Consider the following 15,228-nt stretch of genomic DNA (forward strand, 5'->3'; position numbering starts at 1 on the left):
TGGGGTGTTAAAGTCCCGTACTATGATTGTGTTACTGTTGATTTCCTCTTTTATGGCTGTCAGTATCTGTCTTATGTATTGAGGTGCACCTATGTTGGCTTGTAAATAACTGTTACAACTGTTGCTTGTAAATAAATATTTACAATTGTTATACCTTCTTCTTGGATTGATCCCTTGATCATTATGTAGTGTCCTTCTTTGTCTCTTGTAATAAATAGTCTTTGTTTTAAAGTCTATTTTGTCTGATATGAGAATTGCCACTCCAGCTTTCTTCTGATTTCCATTTGCATGGAATATCTTTTTCCATCCCCTCACTTTCAGTCTGTATGTGTCCCTAGGTCTGAAGTGGGTCTCTTATAGACAGCATATATACGGGTCTTGTTTTTGTATCCATTCAGCCAGTCTATGTCTTCCGGTTGGAGCATTTAATCCATTTACATTTAAGGTAATTATCGATATGTATGTTCCTATTACCATTTTCTTAATTGTTTTCGGTTTGTTATTGTAGGTCTTTTCCTTCTCTTGTGTTTCCTGCCTAGAGAAGTTCCTTTAGCATTTGCTGTAAAGCTGGTTTGGTGGTGCTGACCTCTCTCAGCTTTTGCTTGTCTGTAAAGGTTTTAATTTCTCCGTCAAATCTGAATGAGATCTTGCTGGTTAATCTTGGTTGTACGTTTTTCCCTTTCATCACTTTAAATATGTCCTGCCACTCCCTTCTGGCTTACAGAGTTTCTGCTGAAAGATCAGCTGTTAACCTTATGGGGATTCCTTTGTGTGTTATTTGTTGTTTTTCCCTTGCTGCTTTGAATATTTTTTCTTTGTATTTAATTTTTGATAGTTTGATTAATATGTTTCTTGGCGTGTTTCTCCTTGGATTTATGCTGTAGGGGACTCTCTGTGCTTCCTGGACTTGATTAACTATTTCCTTTCCCATGTTAGGGAAGCTTTCAACTATAATCTCTTCAAATATTTACTCAGTCACTTTCTTTTTCTCTTCTTCTTCTGAGACCCCTGTAATTCGAATGTTGGTGTGTTTAATGTTATCCCAGAGGTCTCTGAGACTGTCCTCAATTCTTTTCATTCTTTTTTCTTTATTCTGCTCTGTGGTAGTTATTTCCACTATTTTATCTTCCAGGTCACTTATCTGTTCTTCTGCCTCAGTTATTCTGCTATTGATCCCTTCTAGAGAATTTTTAATTTCATTTATTGTGTTGTTCATCACTGTTTGTTTGCTCTTTAGTTCTTCTAGGTCCCTGTTAAACGTTTCTGGTATTTTCTCCATTCTATTTCCAAGATTTTGGATCATATTTACTATCGTTATTCTGAAGTCTTTTTCAGGTAGACTGCCTATTTCCTCTCCATTTGTTAGGTCTGGTGGGTTTTTGCCTTGCTCCTTCATCTGCTGTTTCTCTGTCTTCTCATTTTGCTTAACTTACTGTGTTTGGGGTCTCCTTTTCACAGGCTGCAGGTTCGTAGTTCCCATTGTTTTTGGTGTCTGCCCCCAGTGGCTAAGGTTGGTTCAATGGGTTGTGTAGGCTTCTTGGTGGAGGGGACTAGAGCCTGTGTTCTGGTGGATGAGGCTGGATCTTGCCTTTCTGGTGGGCAGGTACACGTCTGGTGGTGTGTTTTGGGGTGTCTGTGGCCTTGTTATGATTTTAGGCAGCTTCTCTGCTAATGGGTGGGGTTGTGTTCCTGTCTTGCTAGTTGTTTGGCATAGGATGTCCAGCACTGTAGCTTGCTGGTCGTTGAGTGGAGCTGGGTCTTGGCGTTGAGATGGAGATCTCTGGGAGATTTTCGCCAGTTGATATTATGTGGAGCTGGGAGGTCTCTTGTGGACCAATGTCCTGAACTTAGCTCTCCCACCTCAGAGGCACAGCCCTGACGCTTGGTTGGAGCACCTAGAGCCTGTAACCCACACAGCTGGTCACACAGAAATCCACGGGTCAGTGAGGACAGGTGAAACTTGAGGCTGGTTTCAACTGAAACTTGAACTCCAGAGATAACTTGCCACGTGAACCCAGCCCCCCGCGGAGAAAACTTTACACACAGGGCAGTGAGCCACCCCGCGACTCCCTCCTCGGCACCGCCCGGCGCTTCTATCTTTTAAAAATGAAATCTTTGGTTCATATTTTAGCTCTCCAATTTTAAGCCATTTTATAATATAATTGAAAATACATTATATATATTACATAAAGCCTGTAGGAGTACTAAATTATGGCAGTTATTGAGCAGCAAATTTATATAGGAAACAGAAGAAATCCTTATCACAAATGCTGATGCTCAGAGAAAATTCATTGACTCCTGGTTCTATAAGAGAAACAGTCCCACGAAAAATCAGGCCATATGTACATGAAGATAAAGCACTTCTATGCTGGACGGAACAAAGAAGGTCACTGACTCCTTCAAATGAAGCAATGGGCCCACTCTGTGGCATACAGCTTATTAAAGGCCTATTTAGTGACTAGCAGAACAGCAATGAGTTTTAGAAAGAGCTGAAAATTATCAAGGAAGGAATCTAAAATAGTTTATTCAAAGCCAAGAAAACCCAGTACCAACATTCTAATCAAGAGAAACTGTACTTGGGTATATACACCTTAAGCTGACAACTGGAGCTTAAAAAAATTACTTTAAAACACTTTTTAAAAATCTACCTTTGATATATGTATATGTATAGCTGATTCACTTTGTTATAAAGCAGAAACTAACACAACACTGTAAAGCAATTATACCCCAATAAAGATGTTAAAAAATAAATAAATAAAAAAATCTACCTTTGAGACGCTCTAATAAATCAATCTGTCCAGACGAAGCCATAGCTTCATCTTCAATACTTCCTTGTAGTTGTTTAAGTACTTCCTGTAAAAAAGAACACAATATATTAACATGACAAAATTCTAAGTAATTTTTTTTTTAATAATATCAACTTTATTTTTTAAGTTTTTAAAAAAATTTTTGGCTGCGTTGCGTCTTCATTGCTGCGTGCGGGCTTCCTATTGCGGTGGCTTCTCTTGTTGCGGAGACGGGCTCTAGGCACACAGGCTCAGTAGTTGTGATGTGCGGGCTCAGTAGTTGTGGCTCATGGGCTCTAGAGCACAGGCTCAGTAGTTGTGGCTCACGGGCTTAGTTGCTCCACGGCATGTGGGATCTTCCTGGACCAGAGATCGAACCCAGGTCCCCTGCATTGGCAGGCAGATTCTTAACTACTGTGCCACCAGGGAAGTCCCCTAAATAACTTTTTGAAGACATGCTTCTAAGTTTCTTGGCATTTAGGTCTGCTCGGGGAACAAAGTTATTTCAGATCTATCTGAAAATGTATCTATTTGTAAAGTACTCTACATATATTACCTATTACTAATTATGAATAATAAATTATAGCCCAACAACAGTGATATTTTGTGATAATGGCGATTATGGGTAGTCTCCATGCAATATACTATATATATGGAATAGTTAAGATATATTATCTGTAACTTCTGAAATAATATAGCAAAGTGGATCATTCTCATCTTTCAGACAGATCAACTGAGACTCAAAGACTTGCCCGAGGCGCAAAAGCTAGTTATGTGTTTAAAATCCATGTCTCTTAAGCTTATACCAACATGGCCATGAAAAACACCAGATTAACACAGTATGCTGTTTTATTTAACACCCCAATAAACAGCAAGCTTTTATATACTACATTTATGTACATTCTACTAGTACACTGATTTATAATCAGCAGATAGTTAAGTGACTGTATGCTCACTGTCTCCTGACTTTTGATCCATTATTTCTTTTCCCATCTAAATCCTTCTCTTGATAAATTTTTGTCAAAGAAGGTTGGGAACTTTCATCTTCTACTAGTTTTTCTATAATTTATATACATTTACATTTTATATATTCTGAGGCATCCCATTCTAGTTCACAACAAAATCTTTTGTTGGTCAACTAGGTTTCCCAATGCAAAACAGTGTATTTGAACATTTACAGTCTTATAGCTATGGGCAGTGTTCCTCTATATGAAAAATGATCCATAAATAGATTGAAAAGGAAATCTGTCAAAAAGTGAGTAAATGTAGCAAAGACAACTTCACTGGTTTACCTTGACAGTGACATTATAAGCATTAAGAAAAGAATCCCTATGTTAACAACAAGAAATAGCCTGTGACCTTAAGATCTGACCTTCAAATAACAGACCATGTTGGAGGTTAAAAGGCTTATTAGATAAGTAGACGTGGGAACGTGGAGATGACTGATATTCATGTTCAGAAATTATGTCAGAGTGTATCACAACTGTGGGATAGGAAATAAATTTGCACAGTGATGCCTTTCTCGAATGAATGTAGATTACTCTAAAACATTTGGTCTAAGCATCAGGACACCATCTCTTCCATAAAGTTTGAGATTACCACTGTAGGCTACCTGCAGTGTTTAGGATCCCAATTCTCCTTCCATCCACTGCTGCCTGTAGTCTTTCAATGATCCTTTAATCTTTTTTTTTTTTTAATTAATTAATTTATTTACTTATGGCTGTGTTGGGTCTTCGTTTCTATGCGAGGGCTTTCTCTAATTGCGGCAAGCGGGGGCCACTCTTCATCGCGGTGCGCGGGCCTCTCACTACCGTGGCCTCTCTTGTTGCAGAGCACAGGCTCCAGACGCGCAGGCTCAGTAATTGTGGCTCATGGGCCCAGTTGCTCCGCGGCATACGGGATCATTCCCAGACCAGGGCTCGAACCCGTGTCCCCTGCATTGGCAGGCGGATTCTCAACCACTGCGCCACCAGGGAAGCCCCTGATCCTTTAATCTTATCCCTATTTCTTATAATCCCCAGTCTCACAATTCAACAACTGCCTTTCTCAAATAACTTCCAATTATATGTCTAATCCTAACCTCACTTGCAAATTTCAGACTCACTTTCCCAGTATGACTGATAGATGCTTTACATCCAGTGCATCTGGATGATATGCACTGCACATGTAAATGTCCGAACTATCATTTTGTGCCACTAAAACCTGTTCTTCGCCTTGTATTCCTTCAGTTAAATGGCAGTAGCCTTCTTTTGTACCTCCAGGCTCAAATCCTCAGCATCCCCTCCTTCTTCTTCCCAATCAGTTATCAAATTCTGTATTCTAGCTCTAGCATCTCTCTTATAGCCATCTCTTTTCTACTCTGTCACTATCCTGGTTATTAACCTCAAAGCTACTAAAATAAACTCCTAAACGGTCCTACCTTGCACAGAACTATCAGAGTAAGGCTTTTAAAACACAGCTCTGATCAGGTCTCTCTTTATACAAGATTATTCTCCAAAGCCTATCATCAAGAGTTAACAGTGGTATTCTATGGAAGTTAGAATTGCAAGCAATTTTTTTGCTTGTTTTTGGTTTCCTAATTTTAAAACAACAGGTATTACAAAAAAATATTGTTTTTAGAAAAGGTACAAGTACTTAAGAGTTCAAAAACAACAAGAAAAAGAAATCCTTGGCATCTCATAGGACATATACCTAATTTTTCAAAACTAATGGCACATTAACAGTTTTTTAAAAACATGTTAAAAAATAATACAGAAAAATTAAAATAACACCAACAATAGAAATTAAAAGGCTATGTAAACCTGCATGTCCAACAATAAAGGATTAAATAAATTTATGGCATTAGCCATACAACGGAATATTATAGAACTATGAAAATATTATAAAATACTTAATGACATGAAAAGATGACTATATTAAATTAAAAAGCATGCTTCAAAATATGATCCCATTAAATGCATGACTGCATATAATGCACAGAGAGAAAAATATACACATTATCAAAGGTTACTGCTGGTATTAAAAACATTTTTTAAATGGGTGATTTTGATATCTCTTTTTGTTTGCCCGTATTTCCTAATTTTTAAAAATAGTAAATATGCACAACTTGTAATATGTTTTTTTAAAGTTTCTCTGCATGTGGTTAGAAGTCTGTTGATAAAAGCTCTAACCACAAAAGTAAAAATTATTGAAATTTAAGGTTTAAAAAAATTTTTTTTAAGACTTTCAAAGCAGCCACCTTGGAAGCTACTTTTCCAATATGTTCCATTAAACTTTTTTTGTACATTCTGAGTTATGAACCTCACCAAAAAAAGGAAAAAAATGCACACATTAATTCATAGTCAGATCCAGTTACCTTGCCTCAAGATGACATCATCCAGCATGACTAGATTACTCACTACTTTGTTGTGAATAGTTTATGGCTATTCCATGACAAAAATTAGCCTTAATTTTTTTTGTTTTACTGAGATACAACATACATATGAAAAGTAAACCAATATTAAGTTTCTGATGTAATCTAAGTATCCATGTAATCACTACCCAGGGAAGACACAGAACATTTCCAGCATCTCAGAAGGTTCCCTTTTGCCCCTTACCAATCAATATTCACTCCCCAGAGGTAACCAGTATTCTGATTTCTGTATCTATTAGTTGGCATGCCTGTGAACTGCATATAAGTGAAATCATACAGTATAAAGTCTTTTGTGTCTCACGTTTTTTGCTCACCAAAATTTCTAGAGATTTATTCATGCTGTTGCATGTATCAGTTATTTTTTTTTTAATGCTTTGTAGTTATCCACTGTATGACTGCATCTCAACTGATTTATCCTTTATCCTCACTCTTGATGGACATTTGGGTTGTTGCCAGTTTGGAGGCTATTATGAAGAATGCTACTATGAACATTTTTGCACATACCTTCAGGTGGACACATGCACTCACTTCTCTTGAGTATATATCTGAAAGTTTAAACGCTGAGTCATAGGGTTTAACTTTAAAAGAAACTGCTGAATGGTTTTCCAAAGATGATGTGCCATTTTATACTCCTACCAGCAATGTATAAGCATCTTGATGTTCCACATTTGGCATGATCAGTCTTTTAAATTTTAGTGATTTGAGTAGGAATGAAATGATATTTGCATTTCCCTGAGGATAAAGGATGTTGAAGCCCTTTACATGTGCTTACTGACCATTTACCTTCCTTTTTTAATTGTCTTTTCAAGTTTTGGGCCAGATTTTAAAAACTGGACTTTTTAAATTATTGGTTTGTAAAAATTCTTTGTATATTCTGAACCAAGTCCTTTATCAGATATACATACTGCAAATATTTTCTTCCAGTCTATGCCTTACCTTTTCATTTTCTTAATGAAGTCTTTTGAAAAGACTTTAAGTTTTAAATTTGATGACATTCATTTTATACCTTTTTTTCTTTTGTGTTTAGAGCTTTATGTGTACTAAGAAATTTTGCCTTCATGAAGGTCAAAGCAATATTATCCTATATTTTCTTCTAGAAACATAATGGAGTCTTTTGATGAAGAAAAGCTGTCAGTTTTAAAGATGTCCAACTGATAAATTTTTAGTACTTTGGCGTTCTATTTAAGAAATCTTTGCCTACTCTAAGGAGATGAAGCTATTCCCTAAGTTTTCTTCCAGAAGGAAACTGTTCTGTCTTCACATTTACTTTTTTGCATATGATTTACTTGAATTACTTTTTTGCATATGATTTGAGGTAGAGCTCTTGGTTCTTTTTTGGGTTTTTTTCCTTCATACAGATATTTAATTGCCTCTGCACCATTTATTGAAAAGACCAGCCTTTCCCCACTGATCTGCAGGGATGCCTGGATCATAAATCAGGTGACCATATATACGTAGGTATTTTTCTCAACTCTATTGCTGTTAGTCTACTAATCTACTCTAATTACCACATTGTCTTAATAACTTTACAACAGCTTTACATTAATTCTCAGCCACTACGTCTTTAAATATTACTTTTCCTCCATTCTCTTCCCCTGCCCCTTCTAAGACTTCAATTATATTTGCCTTTACCTATTTGTCTGTGTCCCTCATAACTCTTACATACTCTTTTTGTTTTCCATTTTTCTTCCTCTTCTGTGCTTCAGTTTGGATATTTTTCTATTGACCTTTTTACATGTTCACTAATTCTATCTTCTCACTAGTTCATTAATCCTGCATTTAACCTGTGGTCAAGCCCATCCAATAAGTTAATGTCAAAAATATTTCAGTTATAGAATATCTATATGATTCTTCTTAATTACAGATTCCAATTCTCTGTCGAGATTTTCTGATTTTTCATCCATTTAATCCATCTTTTCCTTTTTTTTCAAAACATTTAAATTATGTTAAAATCTTTGACCACTAATTACAACACGTGGATCATCTTGGGATTTGCTTCTATTTTCTATTTGTTCTTTTGATTATCAGTCATTTTCCTATTTCTTTGTATTTCTTGTAACTTTTAACTGCATGCTAGTCATTATGTATACAAGAACAATAAAGACTTCAGATCAGATTTTGCCTCAAAGAGTTTGCCCTTTCCACCATTGGGGTCTGATTTCCTTCATCCAATAACTGAAAATAGGTTGCAGCTACAGTTTAAGTGAATTTCATATCTGATTTGGTTTGCCAAGTTCCTTGACTGTCTCTCTCCTCTACACTTAGCCTGAGGAGACCTGTTGTATGAGTATTCCTCTAGCAGGACATGGCCTCCTAACATCCTGCCTCCACAGTCCATCCCCAGCATCCTTCCCCACAGCAAGACTCAGCCAATGCCCCATGCATTTGGATAAAATTTGGGAAAACTAGCCATGCATTTGGAGCTCCTCTAAATGTCAATACTTCACATCTGCCCACATGTTTGTCAAGACCTCCAACAGTTTCTTTCCTCCAGTAGAGTCCTGTGCCAGTGATGAATTATCAGTCTGTCCCTAGCAAATACCCCTGGGGAAGAAAATTACCGTGATCTCAGCTCATCTAGAAAGGGCTCTTTCCTCTTAGGAATTTTAGTTAATACAGTCCTTGATGATTTCACAGTTCTCCAATGTCTTTAAAAGTACGATTTTTATTTTTTATCCAGTGTTTTCTAGTTGCTGCAGTAGTACTGATTGATTGCCTGGGGCTGCATGCTGCATACAACCTAAAAGAAGTCCTCAATTTCAGAGAGTTTTTAAGAGAAAATCCAACACAACTGCAAAGCAATTCCAAATAAAATACTTCAAAAAATGTTTTGAGAAACGACAGCTTTTTAAATTAATATGTAAATTTTAAAGGAGAGAATATTCATTTGTATTTATAAATTCTGGAAGTTTGGTTTTAAAAAATTACTTAGTTACATTACATAATCACATTATTTTAAAAAACATTTTAAGATTTTAAAAACATCAGAGACTTAATTAGTAGAGACAAAATATGCTGTGGTCATATCAGTAAATAGGAAATATTTATCAATGAGCAACTGTGTCATTTCAAGGGGGTTTCTGCTTGACCCACTTCTGTTTTTCTCAATATAGCATAGTTATTTATTCTTTTCATTACCAGATAAAAGTATACTTGGTAATTAAATCTTCAAAATAAATTATGAAATGTGCCAATTTGAATTTCTACTTCTCATTTTTTCTTATACTCTGAAAATAAAAGATACTTTCCATGTATGGTTTTATAGTTTACAGAGCAAGTTATAAATATTTCATTTTGCTAAAATACAAAAAAGATTAAATGGTTGATTAATATTTTACCTAAAGATAATTTTTTCTATACCATGCCATATCTCAGTTTAAATGCTTCACAACTCACCATATTTACCTTGTTGCTATGCTCACCATTTTAAAGTATATCACGTTGATTTCTAGCCCTGGAGTAAAAAATATAGTACATAATTTCTCTTAAGTTTAGCTGTAATTGCTGCATTTATCTGATCTAAATCCCACAAAATCTGTATTTTAATTACAGAAATGTCAAGTATATACATAAATGTAGAGAACAATATAACAAACTCCTATGTATCCTCACATCTTACTTCAGTAACTATCAACTCATGGGCTTCTTTCATCTATACCCATAATCATTTTCTCCATTCCCCCACAACCCAAATTTATCTGAAAAACAAATCTCAGACACACTGTCTCTTCTGTAAAAAAATTCGATATGTATATTTACACAGGGATTCTTTCTAAACACAACCACAATGCCATCATTATACCTAAAAAATAAGCATTTCCTTAATATTCTCAAATATACAGTCAGTGTTCACATTTCCCTAACTGTTGTACACATACTTCCCTGACACACACACAAAAAATATTTTTATAGTATCAATGACATGTAAGCAATAGCAAAGCAGTGTTCTCTTTTGCCACCAGATGGTACTACTGCATAAACTTCAGAAATCCTGAGATATCTAGTTGGAGGAGACACACCTTGCCTTCCATAGGGTAAATATGTTAATGATCAGGAAACATAATTCAAGATCATATGATGTATTCCAAAGTCTAATAAGTGATTTTTTGAGAAATAACCATTGTTTTGGATTAACTTTAATCCAATGTAGGAAGTGCCAATGTTTCCAAGTGTCTTTTCACAAATCGATATTCTAAGACAAAATAAACAGGTCATGGTTCCTATTCTTTAACACCATAAAGCCTCTTAAAAGGAGAGATACATAAATAATTTCAGAACAAGGGCGTAACTGCTATGATACCATACACCCAATCCTGAAGAAATATGTGGATGGCTTAGCAAGGATGTCTGTAAAAGCACTTGCTGAGTAATAATCAATTCACAGTTGAATTCAGACAATATTAGTATTTAATTAGTATTTAATATTAAATAGTAATATTCATGATGTATATTATACCACATGGCTAAGAGGTCACCCTGATATTCCACTGTAGAAATTTAAGGGTCTGACTTGTATTGTTACTCTGAGAGACATTCCATTTCAACATGGAGATGGATCTAAAGATAGGTTAAAATGTTTCCCAAAAGTGAATTTTGAATTTGCTCAAGCAGTTTAAAAATAAAAAACAACAACTTTTAAAAGGGACCTCAGAATTCTGCACTACAAAAGAGACATTGAGATAGGCGTGCCAGGAAGAATTCCCTACTAAGTATACTTCTGAAGTAGATGAAAGAGTAGTTCTGCTGGGAATTTTAAGTTTTTTATCTTTAAACTTTTAAAACCACATGCCATGTACAATAATTTTAGATATATTATGTTGATCTGTGTTAAAATACCAGACTATTCTTTTTTAACCTAGTAGATAATTGAGTCAGCTGTTTTCAAGGTCACCCAAAGTCTGTGGTGAGAAAAAATGTTTCTTTATAGTCTACTTAAACTCCAAAAGGACTTGAGGTAGGTATCTTGGAGATCTGTCAATTGCTACTGCCATAGAAATAAGCAATTAGAGTGGAAAAGATTTATAGATACATAGGGAGGGAGGCAGGGAGGGAGGGAGGGAGAGAAAGAGAGAGAGAAAGAGAGAAAGAGAAAGAAAGAAAGAAAGGAAGGAAGGAAGGAAGAAAGAAAGAAAAAAAAAAGAAAAAGAAAAGCTCATATGAGTAAAAGGCTGAACTGTTATGATAATGAATACAAAAGTAAAAGAGGAGAGAAAATAGTTCAGTGATATACAGAAGCTTGAAGAATAAGGGAGACCTCAAAATGCATGGAAAAATAACTAGAAGAGACTAGGAAATGAATAAGGAATAAGAGTAGTGAGCAGACAGGAAGAAAGGGTCGGAAACCCAGATGTTAAAATAGCCAAGGCACAGAAACAACACGTAGCAGGAAGAATTTTTTAAAAGAGAAGGAGGTTAACAGTTTTGTTGAATCTCCAATTCTATAAAGTTATTAAATTCAGTGAGAGGAGAATCTGCCTAAGTAGCTGGAAAGTAAAACAAGTTAAAGTTTTAACCTTAATTATTTTGAAATTAGAACGTATTTTCCCCAGTGCAGACTTAATATTTTATAACTTTTCGTGGAGGTTATCACAGCTTTTCAATGTTATTTGGGAAACCAATTTCAGGGCGTGAAGGTGTCATGGAAATCATCTATGCTAGTGCAATGACTGTATTTTCCAAATAAGGCAACTTAATTCTAGAAGGGTACCCTAGAGTATGTAGTTTAGCTTATGGCAAAACCAGGAACAGGACCAGGTACTGACTTTCAGTTCAGGACTCTTCCCACTAGGGCACCCTGATTTTCTTGATCATCTATCATTGCAGCACTTAAGTGAAGACAAGATCTGAGAGAGTTGGGGATGATGGCAATATTTAATACTTGAGATATATTCTAAGGTTGTGAGGCTAGTTTCTATGAATTACACAGAACACCCAGCCTCACTATAGTGATGGTTAAGTTGGCCTTTTATTTTTAAGCTTAAAAATAACTAAGAACTAACTAATGAGTCACTGGGGTTTTACAATCATTTTCTTTATATGATTTGCTGGATGAATTCAAAACATTTTGTTTAAAAATATAAATGTTAACTTTTGCAAGGAAGAGTTTACATATTACTGTTTAACTTACAACACACTTTTAAGTAAGTGAAATGTCTAATCCCAAATTTACAGAAAGGAGTACTGAATAAAAATGGATAAACTACAATTAAAAGTCACAGTCTTGATACCTTCATATTAGATGCCTCAGTTTCCAGTTTTGTAAGATGATTGGAATTATCTTCTAGCTCTTGTCGAAGATTTGAGTTCTCCATCTTCAGTGCCTCAACTTGCTTTAACAACTGATCATATGAAGCTGCAGCCATCCTTGGCTACCCTTGGACCTATAAGGTTAAAAAGGATTTTGAAATTCACTACTAAAAATATAGTGGCTGCTTGTTTACAAAGAAAGGGATAATGAAACAAAACCCTGGAGACACTTAATAAGAAGAATTGTGTTTATGTAGTAGTTTCCATCTCAAAACAATATTGTGCAAGTAGCAGCATCTTTCTAAGAGGATGAAATACTGGGGTCTTAATTAAAGACAGATAGGACTAAAATAGAAGAGAACTTCAGTAGTGTTTGAAAACATTTGTCTTTTCACAGGTGGATGAGATTTCTATCAGGTTAGAATTTTTCCAAGGTTTCAAAGATATTTTAAATGGCAAGACTTAGGAAATATAATCATTGATAAGAAATTTATTTATATTGGTAATATTAATATATTTCTGGATTTTGTCCAATAGTCACATAATTTTAAAGCCAGAATGGATTAATGAGATTAGGTATTGCATTCTACCACTTTTCATTTGATAAAAGGCTAGTCTTAAACATTATCCATAGGGAAGTATGAAGTTCCAAGAAGGCCTCATTAAAAAGGCAGTCATTAACAAAATGGACACAAGGGAGAAGTTTAGATTGAGACTTCAAATCTTTTGGATAGACAGATGATAATAATTACTAGTATAAATTCTAATACATTCATCCAAAAGGATGAATATAACAGGCCATGCTATGGCATATGCATCTTGGGACCCACTGTGTTCAGACTGAGGCTGAAAGACACTTAAAGAAAACTGATGATTTTAGGAGTGGAGACTGTCAAAGAGAAGTGAAGAAGAGCCTGGCTATTAATTACGTGACTATGAAAGAAGAGGGGAGAAAAGAAAGATATAGAAGATAGCCAGGTAATAAGAGGTCCTTGGCCTGAAGAATTAGAGAATGCTAGGAGTTACGTTCAGACTAACCAAGTTTCAAAGACCCAGATTCTCTTTTTAGTTTAATCCCAAACTCACTTAGGAATAAATAAAATTCTACCTATATTTAAAAGCTAAAAAGTATAACAAAGTTTGTACTCAAGGAATACTTAAAGATCTGGACATTAAGAAAAATATTTCTGTAATAAAAATCCACTACACAAAATAAGGCAGACAAATTATAACACTGGCTAGTCTACAATATTGGGGGTTCAGCAACTGGAAGGTCCCTAACAAGGGAAATCAAAGGACTCAGGTCTCGTCTGTTCTCGAATGGTTAGAGTCAATGATAAACCTGGTGCAACCCACCGTCTCCTGAGGAGGAAACGGAATCCTGGGAGGAGGTGGGGATCACTCACAAAAGTCTTTACTGCTGAAAAGAATGACTTGTATTTGGAGATCTGGGTCTTAATTTCAGTCTTGGTCCTGTTTTTACCTTTGCCCCTTCATTGTAATTCATTTCACTACTTGTACAATGGACATTTACTACCTGTTCTAATATAATTTACAGGGATGTTGTTAGAATTAAGAAACAAAAGGAGGGTCTAAAAATAAAAGTGCTGTGTAAGTTATATTACGAAAATACACTTGAAACATAACTTCCTTAGTAAGACCTACTGTTGATCTATTGTTGTAAGCCCCAGTCCCGCAACCAATGGACAGGAGGTGAAGAATAATTCACCCTCTTGAAAAGGACAGAGATGTCTCAAAAACAAGGGAGAAATTCATAGGTGGGGTCACTTATCTGTTTTACACCATACCACTAATAAGCAGGTCTGGAAAGAGCACATTAAAAACCATGTGACAGAAGTGGGGATCTGACAGTATTTAATAATGTAAGCCCTAAAATTCTTCATTTCAAATAAAATCCTAACAGGTAATTTTCCACTAAAACAATAAAATAAGAGAAAAGGTAATAACACAGAGAAAGAGCAAAGTACACAGAAGTATGCTAAGACACAGAGGTTATAACCTCACACAATCACAAAAAGAACCAGATGGGCAAAATGAACACGAGACTACTAAAAGTGCTCTTTACTGGAGGGAAAAGAATTCAGCCCTTCAGATGGACAATTAAAACATTTGACCATGGGACTTCCCGGGTGGTCCAGTGGTTAAGACTCCACGCTCCCAATGCAGAGGGTCCGGGTTCGATCCCTGGTCAGGGAAATAGATCCCGAATGCTGCAACTGAGGCCCGGCGCAGCCAAATAAATAAATAAATATTAAAAAAAAAAAAATTCGATCACCTTTTTTTCCCCCCTCCAGAATCAAATCATTTAAGTCATTTCTGCTTTAGAAAGCAGGGTGCGCTTTCATACAATTTTACAGGAAAAATAAGACATTTCATGGAGTAATACTTTGCCTTATATCCTTGCAGGATGTTGCAGCCATCCCTAAGTCAAAACTGCTCACTGAAAAATTTTAAAAATCATAAACTTATTTTAGAATGCCTTTTATACAATCACATGAATTTCATACCAAATATATCTTAAATGAAAGTCACTCAGCATCATTAAAAATATCAAAATTTATCACATGAAATGGGGAACAACTCTGAATCCTTCACGCTACTGAGAATATACAAAGATCTAAATTTGTTTTTCAGTAAGGATACCCAGTAAAGAGATCCTCACCCCTTAAGAGTAAGGTAGGGGAGAAGAAAGCAAAAGGACTGTTATTTAGATTTTTATCCAAATGTTGACTGGAAAACAAATTTACAAGCATCCTAAGAAAT

General features: G+C 35.5%; 1 protein-coding gene across 6 annotated transcripts in view; it reads right to left on the reverse strand.

Annotated features, from left to right (window-relative positions):
- The window catches only part of APC (APC regulator of WNT signaling pathway), a 136,536-nt gene that overhangs the window by 76,427 nt on the left and 44,881 nt on the right, over window positions 1–15,228 (reverse strand). For 5 of the 6 annotated variants that reach the window (XM_059916885.1, XM_059916884.1, XM_059916882.1 and 2 more), the window contains exons 2-3: window positions 12,426–12,578; window positions 2,769–2,853 (exon numbers count right to left, since the gene is read on the reverse strand). In XM_059916885.1, the coding sequence (XP_059772868.1) occupies window positions 2,769–2,853; window positions 12,426–12,560 (220 nt within the window). In that variant the 5' untranslated portion in view covers window positions 12,561–12,578. Of the gene's footprint in view, window positions 1–2,768; window positions 2,854–8,759; window positions 8,851–12,425; window positions 12,579–15,228 lie in introns of those variants that run through there. The other variant, XM_059916883.1, reaches the window with a different exon arrangement.

The sequence above is a fragment of the Balaenoptera ricei genome, chromosome 3 (genome assembly GCF_028023285.1).
Source record: "Balaenoptera ricei isolate mBalRic1 chromosome 3, mBalRic1.hap2, whole genome shotgun sequence".
Classification (NCBI taxonomy): Eukaryota; Metazoa; Chordata; class Mammalia; order Artiodactyla; family Balaenopteridae; genus Balaenoptera; species Balaenoptera ricei.